This window comes from Giraffa tippelskirchi, chromosome 3 (genome assembly GCF_054371585.1).
Source record: "Giraffa tippelskirchi isolate mGirTip1 chromosome 3, T2T-mGirTip1v1.2.pri, whole genome shotgun sequence".
NCBI lineage: Eukaryota > Metazoa > Chordata > Mammalia > Artiodactyla > Giraffidae > Giraffa > Giraffa tippelskirchi.
The window spans coordinates 55,151,162-55,173,646 of record NC_137277.1 but is presented as its reverse complement, the minus strand read 5'-3'; the positions used below and the strand labels follow the sequence as shown (position 1 = coordinate 55,173,646).

Sequence of the window (22,485 nt, the reverse complement as noted above, 5' to 3'; positions counted from 1 at the left end):
CCTGGAACAGATGATCTGTATCTTGTTTATCTTAATGACCATGTGTATTGCCTGGATCAGCTAAAGATACTCATTTCTCCCTGAGCAGCATTCTATGTGGACCTTTTTCTAAGACCTTGAAGGAAGTCTTACCGAGCTGAGAAGCAAAACTAGAAAGCATCCCTTTCCGCAGCTATATTTTTCTAGATATTCAAACTATAGCCCGGCCCAGCTGAGCCCCACAGCGATGAACAATCTTCCCAAGCCCACCTCCACTGATTGCTCCAGGTGGGGTCTTCTCAGGGAGGAAACTGAGCCCAGATTCCATCCCAGACCCTGCTCAGTGGATCTGATGTCCTGGGAGCCTCACGTATTACTGGCTTCACTGCTGCTTCCTGACAGGGCCAGGCTTGGGCTTAAACAAAAGCATAGTGTGTAGAGACACTTTCAGAAAGGGTAAAACTATAAAGAAAAGCAAGGAATCGAGAACGCAAAAAATGGGATGACAGTTTCCTGATGGGGGAGGAGGCATAGCCATCAGGTGGGCACAGGAAAGGCTCTTAATGTTCAATACAGTAACCTACATGGTGGGTGTACATGTGCTTATTATTTTTTTAACTGTGCACATGTTTTATAAAAATATTTTGTATGTGTGATAGATACATTTCACAATTAAAACCAAACAAAAGTTTGAATAAATAAATAAAAGAATTATCTGGGGAGCTTATTAAGAAGGTAGACTCCTAACTCCAGTAAAATTCTGATCCAGGTACCTGATGAAGACCTGGGAACCCACATTTTTAGATGATGCCAATGGAGGTGGTCAAAGATCACACCTTGGGTTTCCCTGGTGGTCCACTGGTTAAGAATCCACCTTACAATGCAAGGGACACCAATTCGATCCTTGATCCAGGAAGATCCCACATGCCACAGGGCAACTGAGTCCGTGTGCCACAAGTACTAAAGCCCACACGTCCCAGAGCTTGTGCTCTACTACGAGAAGCCACTGAGCTACCAGGGAAGCCTCTTTGTCATGAAGCTAACTTCAATGACAAAGTTAAGGTGATCTCAGTCCCAACAATGAGTTTGTGACATCAAGCATATTTCTCAACCTCTCTGTACCTCGTCTTTCCTCATCTGTAAAATGGGCATGATAAATTTAGCATGGCACTTGCTAACTGCAGAGATGGAAGGTAAGGTGCTTTAAGTCATTAAACAAAGCTACTAAATTCTCTTTGTTAGGCAGGTTTCAATAGTCCCAGCACTCCAAGAGAGCTGGAGCTCCTCGCACAGTGCTTGTCACATAGTGAGCCCGCAGCCAGTGTGTGTCTAATAAGTAACTTAATAAGATATTAAGAAGAGGTGGCAAGAATACACAGAAGAACTGTGCAAAAAAGATCTTCACAACCCAGATAATGACGATGGTGTGATCACTCACCTAGAGCCAGACATCCTGGAATGTGAAGTCAAGTGGGCCCTAGGAAGCATCACTACGAACAAAGCTAGTGGAGGTGATGGCGTTCCAGTTGAGCTATTTCAAATCCTGAAAGATGATTCTGTGAAAGTGCTACACTCAATATGCCAGCAAATTTGGAAAACTCAGCAGTGGCCACAGGACTGGAAAAGGTCAGTTTTCATTCCAATCCCAAAGAAAGACAATGCCAAAGAATGCTCGAACTACCACACAATTGCACTCATCTCACATGCTAGTAAAGTAATGCTAAAAATTCTCCAAGCCAGGCTTCAGCAATACGTGAACTGTGAATTTCCAGATGTTAAAGCTGGTTTTAGAAAAGGCAGGGGAACCAGAGATCAAATTGCCAACATCCGATGGATCATCAAAAAAGCAAGAGAGTTCCAGAAAAACATCTATTTCTGCTTTATTGACTATGCCAAGCCTTTGACTGTGTGGATCACAATAAACTGTGGAAAATTCTGAAAGAGATGGGAATACCAGACCACCTGACCTGCCTCTTGAGAAACCTGTATGCAGGTCAGGAAGCAACAGTTAGAACTGGACATGGAACAACAGACTGGTTCCAAATAGGAAAAGGAGTACGTCAAGGCTGTATATTGTCACCCTGCTTATTTAACTTATATGCAGAGTACATCATGAGAAATACTGGTCTGGAGGAAGCACAAACTGGAATGAAGATTGCCAGGAGAAATATAAATAACCTCAGATATGCAGGGAGAAGGCAATGGCACCCCACTCCAGTACTCTTGCCTCGAAAATCCCATGGACGGAGGAGCCTGGTAGGCTGCAGTCCATGGGGTCGCTAAGAGTCGGACACGACTGAGCGACTTCACTTTCACTTTTCACCTTCATGCATTGGAGAAGGAAATGGCAACCCACTCCAGTGTTCTTGCCTGGAGAATCCCAGGGACGGGGAGCCTGGTATGGGGTCACACAGAGTCGGACACGACTGAAGCAACTTAGCAGCAGCAGCAGCAGCATATATGCAGATGACATCACCCTTATGGCAGAAAATGAAGAAGAACTAAAGAGCCTCTTGATGAAAGTGAAAGAGGAGAGTGAAAAAGTTGGCTTAAAGCTCAACATTCAGAAAACTAAGATCATGGCATCCGGTCCCATCACTTCATGGGAAAAAGATGAGGAAACAGTGGCTGACTTTATTTTTCTGGGCTCCAAAATCACTGCAGATGGTGACTGCAGCCATGCAATTAAAAGACGCTTACTCCTTGGAAGGAAAGTTATGACCATCCTAGACAGCATATTGAAAAGCAGAGACATTACTTTGTCAACAAAGGTCCGTCTAGTCAAGGCTATGGTTTTTCCTGTGGTCATGTATGGATGTGAGAGTTGGAATAAAAGAAAGCTTAGCACCAAAGAATTGATGCTTTTGAACTGTGGTGTTGGAGAAGACTCTTGAGAGTCCCTTGGACTGCAAGGAGATTAAACCAGTCCATCCTAAAGGAGATCATTCCTGGGTGTTCATTGGAAGTACTGATGTTGAAGCTGAAACTCCAATACTTTGGCCACCTCATGTGAAGAGCTGACTCATTGGAAAAGACCCTGATGCTGGGAAAGATTGAGGGCAGGAGGAGAAGGGGATGACAGAGGATGAGATGGTTGGATGGCATCACCGACTCAATGGACATGGGTTTGGGTGGACTCCGGAAGATGGTGATGGACAGGGAGGCCTGGCGTGCTGCGATTCATGGGGTCGCAATGAGTCGGACACTACTGAGCGACTGAACTGAAGAGCGCAGGCAACAGCTGTCAATTTTTGACTTGGATTGTCCCATTCGATCAGTACATAACACATTCAAAACTGCCAGTTTTCTCCCTTTCCGAAGTTCAAAACTGTGCCAGGTTCCACCTCCTTCTGATAATGAGGAGGGGTGAGGCTACAGGTCATAGAAAAACGTATACTGTGTAAATAAATCATTCATGCCAGAGTTCCCTGTGATCCCAGGCTCGGAGGGCTCGAACGCCCCCTCTACTGTTACTCTGTCCATTGTCCTCCCAAGCCACGCCCACGGGTCCGCCCCAGATCTAGCCCCGCCCCGTCCCAGGCCCCTCCCCGTACCGAAGCCCCGCCCTCTCAGTTCCCGCGGCCTCGCGGGCTCACCTCACACCTCCTCGCAACCTGGACGCTCCAGCCGAAGCCCCGCCTCCCGACCTAGCCCCGCCCCGTCAGGCACCGCCCCGTCAGGTCCCGCGGCCTCGCGGGCGCACCTCACACCTCCGGCGCTCTCGCTGAGGCCCCGCTGCACAACCCGCTGCCGCGGCGGCGCCGGCCTCTCCGGCGGAGTCCGCACCTCAGGCGGGCCTCGCGAGAGGGCGACAGCAAGGCCCGAGGCCTGGGCCCCGGAGCCGAGCCCGCAGCCCTACACAAGGTAGGCCGGGCGCGCGGGCGGGGAGGGCGCCCTTGTTGCTGAGGCCGCGCGGTGGGCGGGCCCGCGGGGCCCTGAGCCCCAGAGGCGCGCGTGTGCCGGGCCTGGGTTAACGGCTGCGAGCGCAGCCCGCGCGCCATGGTGCCCCAAGCCCGGGCCCCGCGCCGCCTTCTTCGCGGGGAGCGGCCTCCACAGTGGGGTCGCTCCCCTCCCCGCGGCCCAGCGAGGACGGAGGGGGGAGGGGAGCGTGACGGCCCCAGGCACCTCCCCCTCAGCGAGGCGGATCCGCTGCCCGGCGGCCCCGAGGCTCCAGGGTCCGGCCGTGGGGAAGGCGGGGCGCGCCTGCCTCCTTGGGGCGAGCGGGGCCACCTGGACAGACAGGGAGGGGGTGGCAGGGGGACAGCGAGCGCGTGGGGAACCCGCCCGCGTCTCTCCTTGTCAGACGCCGTCCTTGGAGGAGATGGAAGGCCAGGAGCGGCCGGCGGCCCCCGCCAGCCTGTTTGCGGACGGGCACCTGGTCCTGTGGACGCTGTGCTCGGTGCTGCTGCCCGTGTTCATCACCTTCTGGTGCAGCGTCCAGCGGTCGCGCCGGCAGCTGCACCGCAGGGACATCTTCCGCAAGAGCAAGCACGGTTGGCGCGACACGGACCTGTTCAGCCAGCCCACCTACTGCTGTGTGTGCGCGCAGCACATCCTGCAGGGCGCCTTCTGCGACTGCTGTGGGCTGCGCGTGGACGAGGGCTGCCTCAAGAAGGCCGACAAGCGCTTCCTCTGCAAGGAGATCATGCTCAAGAGTGACAGCAAGGCCGTGGACGCCATGCCCCACCACTGGATCCGGGGAAATGTCCCCCTGTGCAGTTACTGTGTGGTTTGCAAGCAACAGTGCGGCAAGCAGCCCAAGCTCTGCGATTACAGGTACGGCTTCGGTGGGTCCTGATTGCCCCACAGTGCTTGGGGGGAGTCAAGCTTTTCAAAGAGTGGGCGTCAGCAGCCTGCTTTGATCGCCACAAAAGACCTCACCTGCCCGCTTAGAGGAAACAAGTTAATATATAGCCCTGGAATGGTAGAACGAGGCAGCTTTGCAGTAGTTATTTGTCGAGTTGGTGCTTCTGACCCACACCCCTTAGCCAACCTGCCCTTTTTGGGTGATAAAACTTGGCTCTTAACTCTCATCCAGAGATCTGTTAAGTGCTGCAGACTTTATGGCTAATGTATGTTATATTTTAACTTTTGTTATTATCGATTAGCTCCATTTTGCATAAAGAAAAACGAAGTATGGACCAGTTAATTTTTGCCTAAAATTGCAAAATTGATTCATCTTGGGTTTTGTATTATGAATGTACAATGAAAACAAGTGTCATTCCAGGGCAGCACTTTAGGTATCTTTTTTTAATATAGGTTTGGTGCTATAGTGCACACTCCAAAAGAATACTTAAAGGAATACTCCTTTTCCCATATATAGTCTTTCAGGACCTTTGGCCTCTTAGCCAAGCGACTTTGATTAAGCCAAGAATGTTTTAATAGCTTTTAAATACACATTTGTGTTCTTAAATATTGTCTGAAAAGAGGTGAAGCTGTCCTTTGCTCCTGTTAGACATTGGTAATAAAAGGGGATGCTTCTCTGCAGATGATTTGTGCTAATTCATTTTACATTTGAGAGAATTTGATAGAGAATTTTACTCAGTGGTAAAATAGAATTGGCCTCCAGAATTTCTAACCCCCACTACAGTCTTGTCTCTGCCTTAAGTCTGGACATCTTCATTGTATTGGATTTTGTTTCTGACAAGTTGAAAAGTCCCTAACTATGTTTAAGAACAGAAATAGAAAACTGGCATGAGATAGCAGGTTACTTTTTTTGTTTGTATTTTGTTTTTAAAAGTCTTTTTTTTAAATGAGCATGAGCACTGTTATATTAACAGTTATTTTTAAATCTTACTTTAAAGCATCTTACATATCAGATTAAGACTTTAAAAATATACTTTCAACAACTACAGTTTTATAACCATTTTTACTTGATATCTTTCAAATTTAGGTGTCCTTTTGGCCTCAATGAGAGCTCAGTTACCAGTATCTTTTTAAAAAATTTTCATAATTCTCTTCCTAGTTAAACTTTAGTCTTAGAGAATTGGGTGGTTTAAAAGAAGACATGAATTAAGTATTGTTTTATTTCCTTCCCTTTTTTTTGTCTGTGCAGAATTAGATTAAAATGACTTCTGTAAATATCTTAAGTGCGTTTCATGTACTCCTTAACAAATAATCACAGTGCTCTGATTCTCCAATTAAGTCATCTTTCTAGAAATACACATCTGATGGGGTCTCTGCTCTGTTTAAAACCCTTCCATAACCCCCCATCACTTACAGTGATGGTCTTTCAGTATAAACTCCAGGTGCTTAACGTGGTATATAAGGTCCTTGTGCTCTCTGGACTGTACCTGCCCTTTTAGTCTTATCTACCACTGTCTGCATTAAGCTTTATGCACCAGCAACATCAGGCTGGTTGTGGTTTCCCTTAAATATCAACTTTTCATATTATCCTTCTTTTCCTCAAGGCTGAAGTATCCTCCTCCTAGCTAGCTTCTTGGCATCCTTAATGACTATCTCGTGCCCTTTCCTCCAGGAATCCTGCCCTAATCTGCTCATCCCTGCCCCTAATTTTTCTTTCTTGATGATGACATAATATCCTGTGTATCAGTGATTCTCGAAGCAAGGTCCCCAGACTAGCAGCATCAGTATCACTTAGAAACTTGTTAGAATGCAAATTCTAACACAGATTTAGATTAGCACACAAAATAAAAACCAGATATTTGGATCTAACACAAAATGAAATAAAAATATTGGCGTTATTTGAGACATACTTAGACCAAAAATTTATTTGTTGTTTATCTACAATTCAGATTTACCTGAGCATCTTCTATTTTTCCTGGCAATGTTAGCCTCACCCCAGACCCACTGAATCAGAAACTTGGGCTAGGAACCAATAATCTTTGCTTTAACAGGCCCTGCAGGTGATTCTAAAGTTTAAGAACTACTGCTGTATTTATGTACTTCTTAAACATGAGCCTCTGTCCTTAAAGACCTCCTTTTCCTCCTTAGCTTGTTCCCCAGGTTACTGAGCAGTCTCTTCCCAGCATGCTAGAACCCTTCACCCGTGGTAAAAATGGTTTCTGTACAATTTAGGAAATGTTTATTATTCCCAGAAGAAAAGAGCAGTGACTTGAAGTATTAATAGTATGTATTCTACAATGCTCTGATTTATTTTAGCTGATCATTTTATGTAGGATTACAGTCTGCTGTGACCTTCTGCAGGAATGAGATATTTCAGATAAAGAAACTAAATATTTATAACCTTTAAACACAGACCAGACTGTCCCTCTTTGGATGTTATCCAGCCCTGGGGAGGGCTCCTTCTACGTCTGCCTCACATTCTTAGGAAGTCCAAGATTTCAAGTAAACCATGAAGACTATTCAACTAGATAGAATTTCAAAGGGCCATGTGATAACTGATTTTAAAGCCTGCAACCCAGTTAAACACTACAGAGTAAGTGACAAAGGATTTTTAATTTAGTCCCATTGTTATTGTTTAGTTTTCACATATTAAGCATCTCTTTTGTGCCAGGCACTGTGTTGGATCCGTGTTGGATCCTATTTTCCCTGTAGCCTTCGTTCTTTTCTGTGTTTCCCTGCTTCCACCCCGCCCATGGCCAAGTGTGTTTGCACCTAGTATCCTCTCATCTCTCGCCCCACGCTGCTTTTCTTTCTTGTAACCTCTTGTCTGACTAAAATAGGAAGTTGGGTTCTCTTTTTTAAGTATTCATTACGTTATTGAATAAAACTGTGTTCTGTCTCTTATTAAGAAAACTTTTTGGTTTATATTATATTTGTATTTATAAAACACTTTTATTTAAATCCTTTTTTTCACTACACCCCACCCCACATACATACCCCCTGTGATTAATAATACAAAACTTCTGACTCTCAGAAGGCAACATTGGCAACTTTACTCTAGGCTTTGATCTTAATTTTTTGATTCTGTGTTCTATTGGTATGTGTTTATTCATTTCATTAATTATGTGAAACAATGAAAGATACCAAGTTATCTTCTGGAGCAGAGGTTGGCAAACCTTTTCTATAAAGAGCCAAAGCTAAGTATTTCAGGCTTTGCAGAGAGTATGGCCTGTCATAATTAATTCACTCTACCATCTGTCATAGTACAAAACTAGCAAGAGACAGTACATAAATGAATGAGGATCTGTATTCCAATAAAACTTATTCCCAAAATTAGGAGGCAGATATGTTTGTAGTTTGAACCCCATTCTAACATGAATTTCTTAGGTGACCATCTTAGTTTCACATATAATTCTGTCGCCTCTTCCAGCATACTAAGAGAGCTGGTACCTTTTGGTAAAGTTGCTAACAGGCAACTGTAGAGAAAATAATAAGCAGTGTTGCCAGCAAGTGTTTTTTTTCCCTTGTGAACTTTTTTTTTTAATAAAGCAGTCATACTCCTGCACAAAAATGGCTCATAGGATAATGTTCTGTGTGTTCATAAGAATACGTTACATGATTATATTTACTTGTCAAAACTCAGAAAATGTACGTATTTGTAGATTTCATCATATGTAAATTTTATATCAAAAGAAAAAAATCTGTAAACAGTGATAGGCCTGCTTGCTGAGGTATTTAGGAGATATTCTAATGTCTGCAATTTACTTTTGTGCACCAAAAAAAAAAAGAGCCTTCCCAGGTAGCTCAGATGGTAAAGAATCTGCCTGCAGTGCAGGAGACCCTGGGTTTGATCCCTGGGTTGGGAAGATTCCCTGGAGAAGGGAATGACAACCCACTCCAGTATTCTTGCCTGGAGAATCCCATGGGCAGAGGAGCCTGACGGGCTACAGTGCGTGAGTTTGCAGAGTCGGGCATGACTGAGTGATTAAGCACGCATGAAATGGATAGATAGAAATGAAGCAAAGTAATTACAGTAAGTTACTAATGCTGGAATATGGGTGGTAGGCTTACCTGTGTTGATGTTAAAAAAAATTTCTAATGCAAAACATTTGAAAAAGCAAGGAGACTACCCTTGTATTTTTGGAAATACTTGCTGAAGTATTGAAAGGTGAAATTTCATAATGTCCACAATTTTCTTTCCAAATGATTCAGCAAAATATGAGTTTATTTTGAAAGAAAGAAAGAAAATATGGGAGAAAAATGTTAATTAAGAATCAGAGCTAAGGGTTGGTTTAAAGGTATTCATTTTGCTATTCTTTTGACTTCTTCGTAAGGGTTTAAAATTTTTCAAAACAGAGAGTTGGGGAAAGAATAAAGATCATAAACACTCAAAAACATGACTGCTAAAACTAAAATATCAAAATATTGCTATTAATGTCTTATTTTCCTATCAGATTTGAAATCTAGATCAAGTAAAACACCAACTACAAAATATATAAAGAGAACAGGTCTCGATTTTGATTATGGTATTTCTCAGGAAAAATAGAGTGCTACCTAAGGACTGAGTATTTTGGCTTTACTTTTACAGAGCAAAGGCTGATAATAGCCATCATCTTGGTTAAAAGAGTCTTTTCTGAAATTTATGAGAATTGAGTGAATGATAAAGGTGTCACAAATCAATGGGATAGAAAAGATGACTTTATCAGTCATGCTTGGACAAGTGCTCTTTGAGGGGAAAAAAGTTAACTCTTCATATCACACTCTATACCAAAATAAACTAAATGGATTGAAGCAGGAGTTGTTAGTTTGTAGATAAGGTTCCAGGAAGCCTGACACTTTCACGAGGTTCTCAGTGGAATCTGTAGCCCTAGAAGGTTAAGAAGCACTGGATTAAAGCTGAATTGTGAGGGGGAAAATAGCTATAGGCGAATATTTATCTAATTTGGAAAGGTAAAGGTCTTCAAAGCTTGAAAGCATTTAAATAAACCACAAAGGGAATATAGATCTGTCTAGCAAAAAATAAACTTAAGTACATTAAATAGTAAACTTAAGAGAAAACTGAAATATTTGCAGGAACTATGACAGAAAAGAAGTTGATATCCTACATAACTAATAGTGCGTGCAGTTATTAAAACCTAGTAAAAGATAGGCTATGAATCAGTTCACAAAAGAAGGCAGAAAAATATTCAGCTTCACCTAGTGATCAAAGATATCCAAATTAAAACAACAAAGTACTTTTCCACTCATCAAATTATCAAGGAAAAGTGTTGAGCAAGTATTAAATATGATGGACACCTTTGTGTGCTGGTATTCTGGACAGACATCTCAAGAAACTTAGGAAAACGCATGCCCTTTGATTCAGTAATTTGACTTCTAAAGATTCCAGGGAAGTAATCTCATTTATGTTTAAGGTTGTGCATCATATTATTTATACTTAGAAAAACTATCTAAATTTTTTAGAGGGGGAGGATTAAATGAATTATGTTATGTCCATGTGATGTGATACTATACATCTTTACAAGCCATGTTTTTTTTTAAAAAAAAATACTTAATGGCATGGGACAGAATTCATGATACAATTTCTGAGGAAAAGTACCTCCAGACATATATACGTTGTTACCCCTAATATGAAAAATAAATATATGAGGACTATAAAACTGAGATTAAATATATCAAAAAGTTAAGAGTAACTATCTCTAGATGACTTTTATGTCTTTCTATATTTTCTAAATTCTCAAACATAACAGGCTTCCCTGGTGGCTCAGACAGGAAAGAATCTGCCTGCAATGCAGGAGACCTGGATTTAATTGCTGGGTTGGGAAGATCTAGATTCTGCAATACACACTTGCATGCAGTGCCTCCCATACCAGCAAATTTTATTCTGTCTTCAAAATTGATAAATCTTCTTAAAATCAAAAATCCTCCACTGATATGGTGAATTATTCCTTGATTTAGTTTGTGCTTTGTTGCAGATTACTAGTTTAATTTGAGCTTCCCAGTGGCTCAGCGGTATAGAATCCACCTGCAATGCAGGAGACGTGGGTTCAGTCCCTGGGTCAGGAAGATCCCCTGGAGAAGGGAATGGCTACCAACTAGAGTATTCTTGCCTGGAGAATTCCATGGACAGAGGAATCTGGCAGGCTACAGATCATGGGGTCGCAAAGTGTCAGAAACGACTGAGCGACTAACACTTTCACTTTCAAGCCAATATCACCTAAAATATACTTTTAAAAATTTATTCAAGTAGTTTATGAATATATACTGATGTTTATAAACTCAAACAATACAAAAGAACGTAGAGTAAAAAGTGAGTGTTCTTCTCATCCCTCAGTCCCACTTTTTTTCCCAGAGGAAACGGTTGTGAAATAATTCAGTGGGGTTTCCTTTCAGATTATTTTCAATAACAATACACTAGTTTAAAGTGTATAGTAGAGCAGTATGTGGAGGTAACATACTTTGGCTACATAAGCAATCAATTGTAATTTCTCAAGCTTAGGTTGAAAGCAAGTGTTAACAAAGTCTATCATGCAATTTATTTTACATTTTCCCTTTAATAGATCATGCAGGTAATTATAATTTCAGCAGTAATTAGGATTCTTGAGTTAATAGCAGTAATTACGTGACAAAACTGAACATCCAGCCGGAAAAAAACAACCTTAAAATAGAAGTCCAAGAGAGTTGACCTTGGGGTGAAAGAGTTTGTATCCTCTTTTTTTTTTTAAATTTATTATAGCCATTGTTTTCTGTTGGTCTGCTCCTGTCTGTACAGTCAGATCTGCCTTATCCATGAGTGGATTAAATACTTAGCAGATTAATAATAGAAACCTAAGACCTTTGCCAGCACTATTCTCTTCTCGTTTCATATATGATTTAAACACAGAGACAAATTGAACATAAATGTCTCTGCCTGTAATTTAGATGTAAACGTATAGATTAGTTTCATATTAACTGCCAATAAGAAATTGACTGTTTTGCTATCTTTGCTGAAGTGCTCACAGATGGTTATAAATCATGAGGTTTTCCGACTGGACCTTGAGGAACTCTTCAAGTACTGGGGCCAGTGGGGTGTTTAAGCTGCAGGCCTTTAGGCCTAACGATCCTTTTCCAGCCAAAGCCCAAATACATAGTACACAGAAGCATTGTTCTAGACCAGCTTTGCTCATGTGGATTACATCTACTGATATTTACCACATTATAAATTAAAACTGAGAAACGGTTAAAATATTCACTTGAAAAATAATACTGGTAACAAAATAATTTGTGAAAATAGGGGAAAGTTGCATCGTTTTATATTTTTGGTACATTTCTTTGGTGTGGCAGTCAGCTAGAGGCTTGTATCTCTTTCTGCATTCAGTCCGTTGATTTGGCACACATCATAAAGCTTTCAGAAAATTCTACTATATGCTTTTGATAGAAATGAAGGTGAAATAACATCTTATATTACTATTAAAATGGTTTCAACCTCAGAGACACCCTGAAAGGATCTTCCCCAGACCACACTTTAAGAACTACTGTTAAACAAGTTTATTCAAAGTTTATTGCTCTATTTTCACTGTGTAGAAAGCAGTTATAAATATTTATTTGCCAGATTTTTTTCATTGGTGATGAGATTACAATTTGTTTTTTTGACAAAAATGATTGGTTTGCAGATGAGTAAGATTATGGTTTCCAGTTAATTATTATCTGTTTTTTTTTCCTTCCCTCAGGTGTGTTTGGTGTCAGAAAACAGTACATGATGAGTGTATGAAAAATAGCTTAAGGAATGAAAAGTGTGATTTTGGAGAATTCAAAAACCTCATCATTCCACCAAGTTATTTAACCTCCATTAATCATATGCGTAAAGACAAAAAAACAGATTATGCAATGGTAATCAGAGTTTATTTTTCTTTATATAATTGATTTCCACAAAGTTATTTAAGTCAGTGTAAAACACTTAGAACTGTATGTGTGCGAAGAATCATTATGGTAAGCCATAATACCCTACCTACTTCCTAAAGATGTGCCATCAACTTTGGCACTTGAGTTCTTTCAGGTCCAAAGAGAAATTGGGATGTGTTATATTTTGGGCTTCCCTCGTACCTCAGTTGGTAAAGAATCTGCCTATAGTGCAGGAGACCTGGCTTCGATTTCCAGATCAGAAAGATCCCCTGGAGAAGGAAATGGCAACCCACTCCAGTATTCTTGCGTGGAGAATCCCATGGACAGAGGAGCCTGGCGGGCTACAGTACATGGGGTCGCAAGAGTCGGGCACAACTTAGTGACTAAACCACCACCACCATATTGTGAAAGTGAAAGTGTTAGTTGCTCAGTGGTGCCCAGCTCTTTGTGACTCTATGGACTGTAGCCCTACAGCCTTCCAGGAGCCCTCCAGGCTCCTCTATCCATGGGATTTTCCAGGGAAGAATACTGGAGCAGGTAGCCATAAGTCCCAGGAATCTGTATTTGTTTTAAGTTTTCAGATAACTCTGATAAACAGCCAGGTTTGGGACTCATGATTATTGTCAGTAAAAAGAAAACAGAGATTTTCCTCACACGTTGTTCTAAAAAATGTTTTCCTTTGGAACCTCATATAGGGTGCCTGGCAATAAGAATTTACGTTGCACATTAGATCCTCCCACAAGTAATAGTGAACACTGCCATCAGGGAAGTCCAAAATAGACATTTTAAAATTTTAAAACATTATGTTTAATGTTATTGTGATACTTTTTTTAAAAAATGCACAACCCCTTAGGTATCTGAATTCAGTCTGACATCATAGGAGATAAGGATCACTAAGGAAAACCAGGGAACATCTTCATTAATGTTTATACCCACAAGGAGAAGGGGAGAGGAAAGAAGTGGTTAGATTAGAGAAACATGAATTTAATTTAACTTAGTGCTTTGTACAAATCTGGATTCTTGAATATATTTCTGAATACACCATTCAAAAAATTAAAAAGCTTGAAAATTAGAGTACATCCAGAAAAGCACAGTCAGGGTTAAGAGAACAGAGAAGATCAATGTCCCTTCTATGAAGGGCTGAAATATGTTGCCTGGGAGGCAAGACTAATAAATGATATAGTACTTCAGGTGATTGAACACAACAGTTATATGGAAGAACAAATGAGATTATTCCTTACTTCAGGAATCAAAAGTAGAAAGTTACTGAAAGACAGATTTTTAACTCAATTTAAGTCAAAACTTTCTAGTAATTTGATTTAGCAGTGGAATTCCTTGTTAACTGAATTCCTTCTTACATGAGTGCTGCTGCTAAGTCGCTTCAGTCGTGTCCGACTCTGTGCGACCCCATAGACGGCAGCCCACCAGGCTCTGCCGTCCCTGGGATTCTCCAGGCAAGAACACTGGAGTGGGTTGCCGTTTTCTTCTCCAGTGCATGAAAGGGAAAAGGGAAAGTGAAGTCGCTCAGTCATCCGACTCTTAGCGACCCCATGGACTGTAGCCCACCAGGCTCCTCCGTCCATGGGAGTTTCCAGGCAAGAGTACCGGAGTGGGGTGCCATTGCCTTCTCCGTCTTACATGAGTACCCAAGTATATACTGGATAACTTATCTAGAATAATGTAGAAGAGATTTACATTAATAAGCAGAAATTAAATTCGTCTTTTTCCATTCTTAGAATTCTTTGAATTTTATATTGTACTGATTGGGGTAGTTGATTTTTCTCTCAGCAGATTTACAGCACTGTTGTTAATAAGAAATGAAAAACTACTCATTGTCTTTGAGATATTAATGTGTTTTAACTCACATTAATTTTTTTAGCTAGACTCTAAACTTGGAAAGCAATGGACTCCATTAATAATTCTGGCCAACTCTCGTAGTGGAACTAACATGGGAGAAGGATTGCTGGGAGAATTTAGGATCCTCCTAAATCCCGTCCAGGTAACCAAAGAGGAGACCTTTCTTTCTGTAGTAATCTTTTCATTTTTAGTTTTGCATTTTCCCTCAATTGTAATGGTGGTTAATGCTTTAAGCCAGTAATCACCTAGTTACAGGGAAGAATAATAATTATGAGAATAGTATTGAGCCATCTGAATTTGTGGAGAAAGAGAGATTCTCATAGTGGGGATGTAAATGGTGCAGCAACTTTAGCAAATACTTGGACAGTTTCTTAAAAATTCAAACTTAAATTTCCCATACCGCATAGCACTTCTAGGAATCTACCCAACAGAAACGAATACATATATCCCACAAATACTTTTATGCAAATGTTCATAGCAGCATTTTTCATGATAGCCCAAAAGTGAAAATACACTATTGCCCGTCAGTCAGTGGCTGGATAAAACAAAATGTGACGTACCCATACGAATGGAATATTCAGTGATAAAAAGGAATTCTAGTACATACATACTACAAATTAAATGAACCTCAAAAACATGCTGAGTGAAAGAAGCACAATGCAGGGGATCAGTATTGTATGATTCCTTTTATATGATCTGTTCAGAAAGGGTAAATCTATAGAACCAGAGAGTAAATCAGTGATTGCCTAAGACTAGGGCTGGAAATTAGGGGTGACTGCACATGGACATTGGGAAATCTTATTGGAGCAGCGAAAATGTTCTAAACTGAATAATGCACAGCTCACTAAGCTTCCTAAAAGTCATTTAATTGTTCACTTTAAATCAGTGAATTTCATTATATGTAAGTTATACCTCAATTTTAAAAGTAAGAATAAAAGGTTCACACCATTGAGACTGAGGTGACATGCTAGCAGCTTCTACTTGGAAAAACCAAACAACCCATTGTGCAGCAATCATTCTTCCCAATTTGTAATTTTCCCTCTCAACATTACACAACTTAAGGAAATATAAAAATAATTTTAAAAGGAAATAGAAGGGGAAGTTCCCTGGGAGTTCAGTGGTTAGGACTTGTCACTTTCACTGCCGTGGCCTGGGGTTCAGTCCCTGGTTGGGGACCTAAGATCCCACAAGCCTCGCAGCAAAGCCAAAATAAATAAAATTTAAAAATAAAAAGAGAAAATCACCTGCCATATCTCTACACAAATACACTCGTTGTTTTCATTTGTCCATGTTCTTTCCATGAATTGTGCATGCATTTATATGTTGGCATTTCTTTAAAAGTAATCTAAGTTTGCATTCTGTTTTCTTTACCTAAAAGTATATTCTCCCATGTTGCAGCCTAGTCCTCATAATTATATATGCGATGACTAAGAAATCATCAAGTGGATATATCCATATTTATATAGTTTCCTGCTGTTGGAAGTTGAGTTTGTCTCTACAGTTGTATGATTATAAATAATGCTACACTGAATATCTTTATACACAGTTTTTTCATCTTTTGAAATATTTTCCTAGGTCATTTATAGAATTATAGGTATCATGGATCCTTTCATCTTTATTGTCATTTTATTCATATTGCAAAATTGTTTTCCAGAAATGTGTACTAACTTGCACTAGTAATGGATTTTTTAAATCCCATATAGAATAGGAAGCACTAGTTAAAGGTGAACTTAGCACAGCCTGGTTTTATGTGAACATAAAGGTGGCAGTATTGTATAGTGGATAGAATATAGGATTTGATTTCTATGTCAGCACTTAATTATCAGAGGACTCATGGGCAAGTCATTTAATCTTCCTGTGTCTCCATTTCCAGTAGAATGCTGTTTACTCGTGCTTTTTAGGGGCAGCATCAGGGCTTCCCTTGTGGCTCAGCTGGTCAAGAATCCCCCTGCCATATGGGAGACCTGGGTTCGATCCCTGGGTTGGGAAGATCCCCTGGGGAAGGGAAAGGCTACCCACTCCAGTATTCTAGCCTGGAGAATTCCATGGACTGTATAGTCCATGGGGTCGCAAAGAGTCAGACACGACTGAGCGACTTCACTCACTTCACTCAGGATGAGCCACAGCAACTATAGTCTGGTATACTGCCCGGCATAAAGATAAATGCAAGCATTGTTATTTAAGCACATCTAGGTCCTCATCTAGAGGGAAATTATCCTCACAGGTAGGTGACAGTGTTGGGTAAAATAATTTTTTCCTTTTCTTTCACATACAGGTTTTTGATGTTACTAAAACTCCCCCCGTCAAAGCCCTACAACTTTGTACTCTTCTTCCCTGTGGCTCAGCTCGAGTGCTTGTCTGTGGAGGGGATGGGACTGTTGGCTGGGTCCTGGATGCCCTTGACGAAATGAAGATTAAGGTATCCATCCTTAAGACCTCCTTGCCTCTCACAGAAGCACTTCCGAGAAAGTTACACGGTATTTGTGGTTATATTTTTTATTATGCAGGTGAATACTAGAAGACCTTGCCAACTTTGAATATTGTGATTGAGCAGTTATTATTTGTATCTTTATTGCTTTGGGCTTTAAATTTTACCAAATATTATTACCCTCCAAATAGTCTGAAGAGAAAAATCTAAAATAATCTTCTGTATTGTAGGGACAAGAGAAATACATTCCGCAAGTTGCAGTCTTGCCTCTGGGAACAGGCAATGATCTATCCAATACCTTGGGGTGGGGTACAGGTTATGCAGGAGAAATCCCAGTTGCACAAGTCTTAAGAAACGTGATGGAAGCAGATGGAATTAAACTAGATAGGTAAGTTATACTTACCCTCAAAAATGATATCTTGAGCTTTGGGACTATTACTTGAATTATAAATGAAGACTTGTGTAGGTATAAAGTTAAATGTAGTTTAAATGTAAAAGACTATGTCAGTTGTACCTATGTATGGACACTGGTGTTTTATCTTGTTGCTATATATTGTGTTGTTATGTAAATCATAAGTTAGGTCATAAGTTAGGCTGAGTACTCCTCTCAAGATTTACATAGTCATTTAAATGTACTTATTGCCCAAATGCTATTTTAATAGAAGAACCTTAGCTACCAGGCATCCAGAGTTGATTGGTAGTAATTATAATTAACTGACAATTAATTTGTTAGTAATTACTGATTTTTTTTAACTTTTGTTCTTTAGATGGAAAGTTCAAGTAACAAATAAAGGATACTACAACTTAAGAAAACCCAAGGTATGTTTTTAGGGCTGCAGTTGCTGGTGGTGTCAACAGACATGGTGGAGTGCTTCCACTGTGGCAGTGTAGTGGGACACAGCAACAGGTGCTTATCTCTGGGGAGCTGGTTATGCAGCAGGCTGCAGGTGTGCCTGCTTCTGCCCTGGTAGATCAGGCGGGAAAGATTTCAGGGAAGTGACATGGGAGTTGGTCCTTAAAATGTAAATACAATTTAGATCAACAGAGAAAGAAACGAAAGACTCCCCAGGTAGAGGAACTAGAGACTGGAGGGTGCACATCATGGTCAGTAAATAGCAGACAATACAGAGATGGCACAGAGAGAGCAGATCCGTATTTTTAAAAGATACATTGGATTATGGTTTTCTCAGAGTATATACCCAGCAGTGGGATTGCTGGACCATATGGTAATTTTGTTCTTAGTTTTTTAAGGAACTTCCATACTGTTATCCATAGTGGCTTTATCAGTTTACATTCCTACCAACAGTGCAAGAGGGTTCCCTTTTCTCCACACCCTCTCCAGCATTTATTGTTTGTAGATTTTATGATGATGGTCATTCTTACCAGTAGATGATACCTCATTGTAGTTTTGGTCTGCATTTCTCTAATAATTAGTGATGTTAAGCATCTTTTCATGTGCCTCTTGGCCATCTGTATTAGAAAAGATACATGCCAGTGTTCATTACAGCACTGTTGACATGAAAGCAACCTAAATGTCCAGCGACAGATGCATAGATAAAAAAGATATAAATATGTACAGTGGAACATTAGTTTAGTCGCTCAGTCGTGTCCAACTCTGTGACCCCATGGACTGCAGTACACCATGTTTACCTGTTCATCACCAACTCCCAGAGCTTACTGAAACTCATGTCCATACAGTTGGTGATGCCATCCAACCATCTCATCCTGTGTCGTCCCCTTCTCCCACCTTCAATCTTTCCCAGCATCAGGGTCTTTTCCAGTGAGTCAGTTCTTCACATCAGGTGGCCAGAGGATTGGAGCTTCAGCTTCAGCATCAGTCCTTCCAATGAATCTTCAGGACTGATTTCCTTTAGGATTGACTGCTTTGATCTCCTTGCAGTCCAAGGGACTCTCAAGAGTCTTCTCCAACACCACAGTTCAAAAGCATCAATTCTTTGGTGCTCAGCTTTCTTTATGGTCCAACTCTCACATCCATACATGATTGCTGAAAAAACCATAGCTTTGACTATACAGACCTTTGTCAGCAAAGTAATGTCTCTGCTTTTTAATATGCTATCTAGGTTGGTCATCGCTTTTCTTCCAAGGAGCAAGCATCTTTGAATTTCATGGCTGCAGTCACCATCTGCAGTGACTTGGGAGACCACAAAAATAAAGTCTGTCACTGTTTCCATGTTTCCCCATCTATTTGCCATGAGGTAATGGGACCAGATGCCATGATCTTAGTTTTCTGAATGTTGAGTTTTAAGCCAACATTTTCACTCTTCTTTCACCTTCATCAAGAGGCTCTGTAGTTGCTCTTTGCTTTCTGCCATTAGAATGATGTCATCTGCATATATGAGGTTATTGATGTTTCTCCCAGGAATCTTGATTCCAGTTTGTGCTTCATCCAATTTGGCATTTTGCATGATGTGCTCTGCATATAAGTTAAATAAACAGGGTGACAGTATACAGCCTTGACGTACACCTTTCCAAATTTTGAACCAGTCTCTTGTTCCATGTCCAGTTCTAACTCTTGCTTCTTGACCTGCATACAGATTTCTCAGGTGGCAGATAAGACGGTCTGGTATTCCCATCTCTTTCAGAATTTTCCACAGTTTGTTGTGATCCACACAGTTAAAGGCTTTAGCTTAGTCAGTGAAGCAGAAGTAGATGTTTTTCTGGAATTCTCTTTCTTTTTCTATGATCCAATGGATGTTGGATGCTGGTTCTTCTGCCTTTTCTAAATCCAGGTTGAACATCTGGAAGTTCATGGTTCACATACTGTTGAAGCCTCACTTGGAGAATTTTAAGCATTACTTTGCTAGTGTGTGATATGAGTACAACTGTGTAGTAGTTTGAACATTCTTTGGCATTACCATTCTTTGGAATTGGAATGAAAACAAACCTTTTCCAGTCCTGTGGCAACTGCTGAGTTTTCCAAATTTGCTGGCATATTGAGTGCAGCACTTTCACAGCATCATATTTTAGGATTTGAAATAGTTTAGCTGGAATTCCATCATTTCCACTAGCTTTGTTCGTAGTGATACTTCCTAAGGCCCACTTGACTTCACATCCCAGGATGTCTGGCTCTAGGTAAGTGATCACACCATCATGGTTATCTGGGTCGTGAAGATCGTTTTTGTATAGTTCTTCTGTGTATTCTTGCCACCTCTTCTTAATATCTTCTTCTATTAGGTCCATACCTTTTCTGTCCTTTATTGTGCCCATCTTTGCATGAAATGTTCCTTTGATATCTCTAATTTCTTGAAGAGATCTCTAGTCTTTCTCATTCTATTGTTTTCCTCTATTTCTTTGCATTGATCACTTAGGAAGGCTTTCTTATCTCTCCTTGAAATCTGCATTCAGATGGGTATATTTTTCCTTTTCTCTTTTGCCTTCCACTTCTCTGATTTTTCCAGCTATTTGCAAGGCCTCCTCAGAGGAGATAAAAATGCCATTTCACCTTTTTGCATTTCTTCTTCTTGGGATGGTTTTGATCACCACCTCCTGTACAATGTTACGAACCTCCATCCATAGTTCTTCAGGCACTCTTTCTATACTCAGCCATAAAAAGGAATGATATTGGGTCATCTGGAGAGATGTGAATGGCCCTAGAGTCTGTCATACATAGTGAAGTAAGTCAAGGAGAGAAAAACGAATATTGTATATTAATGCATATATGTAGAATCTAGAAAAATGGTACTGATGAACCTTGCAAATCCTGATTTGCAAGTCAGGAGTAGAGATACAGACGTAGAGAATGGACTTGTGGACACAACAAGGGAAGGAGAGGGTGGGATGAATTGAGAGATTAGCATTGACATATATACACACTACCATGTGTAAAATAGCTAGCTAGCGGGAAGCTTCTGTTTAACACAGGGAGCTCAGTTTGGTGCTCTGTGGTGACGTAGATGGGCGGGATGGGGGAGTGGCAGTGGGGAGAAATGTCCGAGAGAGGGGATGTGTGTATACATATAGTTGGTTGTACAGCGGAAACTAATATAACATTGTAAAACAGCTAAACCCCAATTTAAAATTAATAATATATAAAAACAAGAAAAGAAAATAATAAATAAAAAGAAAAAATACCAGAGATAAGGTGAAAATAGCTAAGAAACCTGCACTATGACCAAACAAAGGGGATCTTAGGAGGAGGACTATGGACTTCCTCACCATGACTCAGCACTTTTCCTGTTCAGAGACATTTTAGAAGTAGTATTGATCAAGACTAGGCAACTCACTGCTATTAGGGGAAGTGGGAAAAAAACTTTAGTACAAGATTTCTAGTTTTTATGAGAGGATGTGTGAAAATGACATTAACCAAAATAAGAAAAATAGGGTTTCAGGTTTCAATAGGAAGAAAATGTGTTAATCTTCGGGGCATGTCAACCTTTAGTCTGTGACCCACTGAACAAGAAGTCAGAAATGCAAGCTCTTGCTCAGGGAGAAGACCAAGTGCAGCTCGGTTGAGGAACCCAGGCTGGATTGGGAAGTAAGATAAACTGAGCAAGGACCAATAGCCTCACGGAGACTGAAAAAGCTGCGAACCTGAGAAGGGCTGCAAGTAACAAGCAAATATAATGAGAACACAGGATTGGAAAGCCTGGGTGTAGAGTAGAGCTGTTTAGATGTAGCATATTAACCAGAAATGGAAAGTGAAATTTTGTCGTAAGAAATCAGCCTTTAAACTGCAGCTTTATCTCTGGAGATGTCACTGGATAGCATAAAATAGCTTATGCTAAAAGTAAATGCTCAATTTTCATAAAGACCATAAAGACTAAGATTTATACATTTATTCAATGACACAGGCCTGGATGGAAGCATAATCTGTTGTTTCCCCTTTTCCACAGGAATTCACAATGAACAACTATTTTTCCATTGGACCTGATGCTCTCATGGCCCTCAATTTTCACGCTCATCGTGAGAAGGCCCCATCTCTGTTTTCTAGCAGAATTCTTAATAAGGTGTGTTGGATAAAATAACATTTCCTGCTTATCACCTAAGGTACAGTAAAAATCAATAGTTCAATTATACCTAGCACTCTTTCAACTAGACTGAGATAGAACTAACTTACGGAAACATTTGCCTGCTCCATTTTGTGTAAGACTGTCAAATTAGATCCTTAAATGTATTTTATTAAAGTATTTTATAACCATGACAAAGTTTTTTAATTCAGAGGTGTTGCAATGTTTTAGAGCATATTTTGCTTAGATGCCTACTAAATGGAATATGTGATAACTTATCTTATTTTAATGACAACTAGAATTGGAAGTAAATTTAGGCAGGATAAATTTTTTATGAAGTCATTAGTGGAAAAATAGATTCCATAGGCCTGAAAAAACTCTAAAAGGCAAATGAGGTAAGAAAAGGAGCAGTTTGTTTACCACAGTTTTAACTGAGATCATCTCTGGTTTCTAGTACAGTTGATTCCTTTGGTGGAACTTTTGTCTTGGAAATTTTTTTAATGACTTTTCATGATTTAGCAACAGGATGTGACAAATAGATGCTGGTTCCGTTTTGCAAGGGAGAAGGCA

At 40.6% G+C, this 22,485-nt stretch overlaps 1 protein-coding gene across 3 annotated transcripts in view; it reads left to right on the top strand.

The window, feature by feature from the left end:
- The first annotated feature begins 3,657 nt into the window (after positions 1 to 3,657).
- DGKE (diacylglycerol kinase epsilon) overlaps positions 3,658 to 22,485 on the top strand; it is a 29,756-nt gene continuing 10,928 nt past the window's right edge. For 2 of the 3 annotated variants that reach the window (XM_081582645.1, XM_081582646.1), the window contains exons 1-8: positions 3,658 to 3,843; positions 4,283 to 4,755; positions 12,492 to 12,651; positions 14,543 to 14,662; positions 16,796 to 16,939; positions 17,179 to 17,336; positions 17,716 to 17,767; positions 21,802 to 21,915. In XM_081582645.1, the coding sequence (XP_081438771.1) occupies positions 4,301 to 4,755; positions 12,492 to 12,651; positions 14,543 to 14,662; positions 16,796 to 16,939; positions 17,179 to 17,336; positions 17,716 to 17,767; positions 21,802 to 21,915 (1,203 nt within the window). In that variant the 5' untranslated portion in view covers positions 3,658 to 3,843; positions 4,283 to 4,300. The remainder of the gene's footprint in view (positions 3,844 to 4,282; positions 4,756 to 12,491; positions 12,652 to 14,542; positions 14,663 to 16,795; positions 16,940 to 17,178; positions 17,337 to 17,715; positions 17,768 to 21,801; positions 21,916 to 22,485) is intronic. The other variant, XM_081582647.1, reaches the window with a different exon arrangement.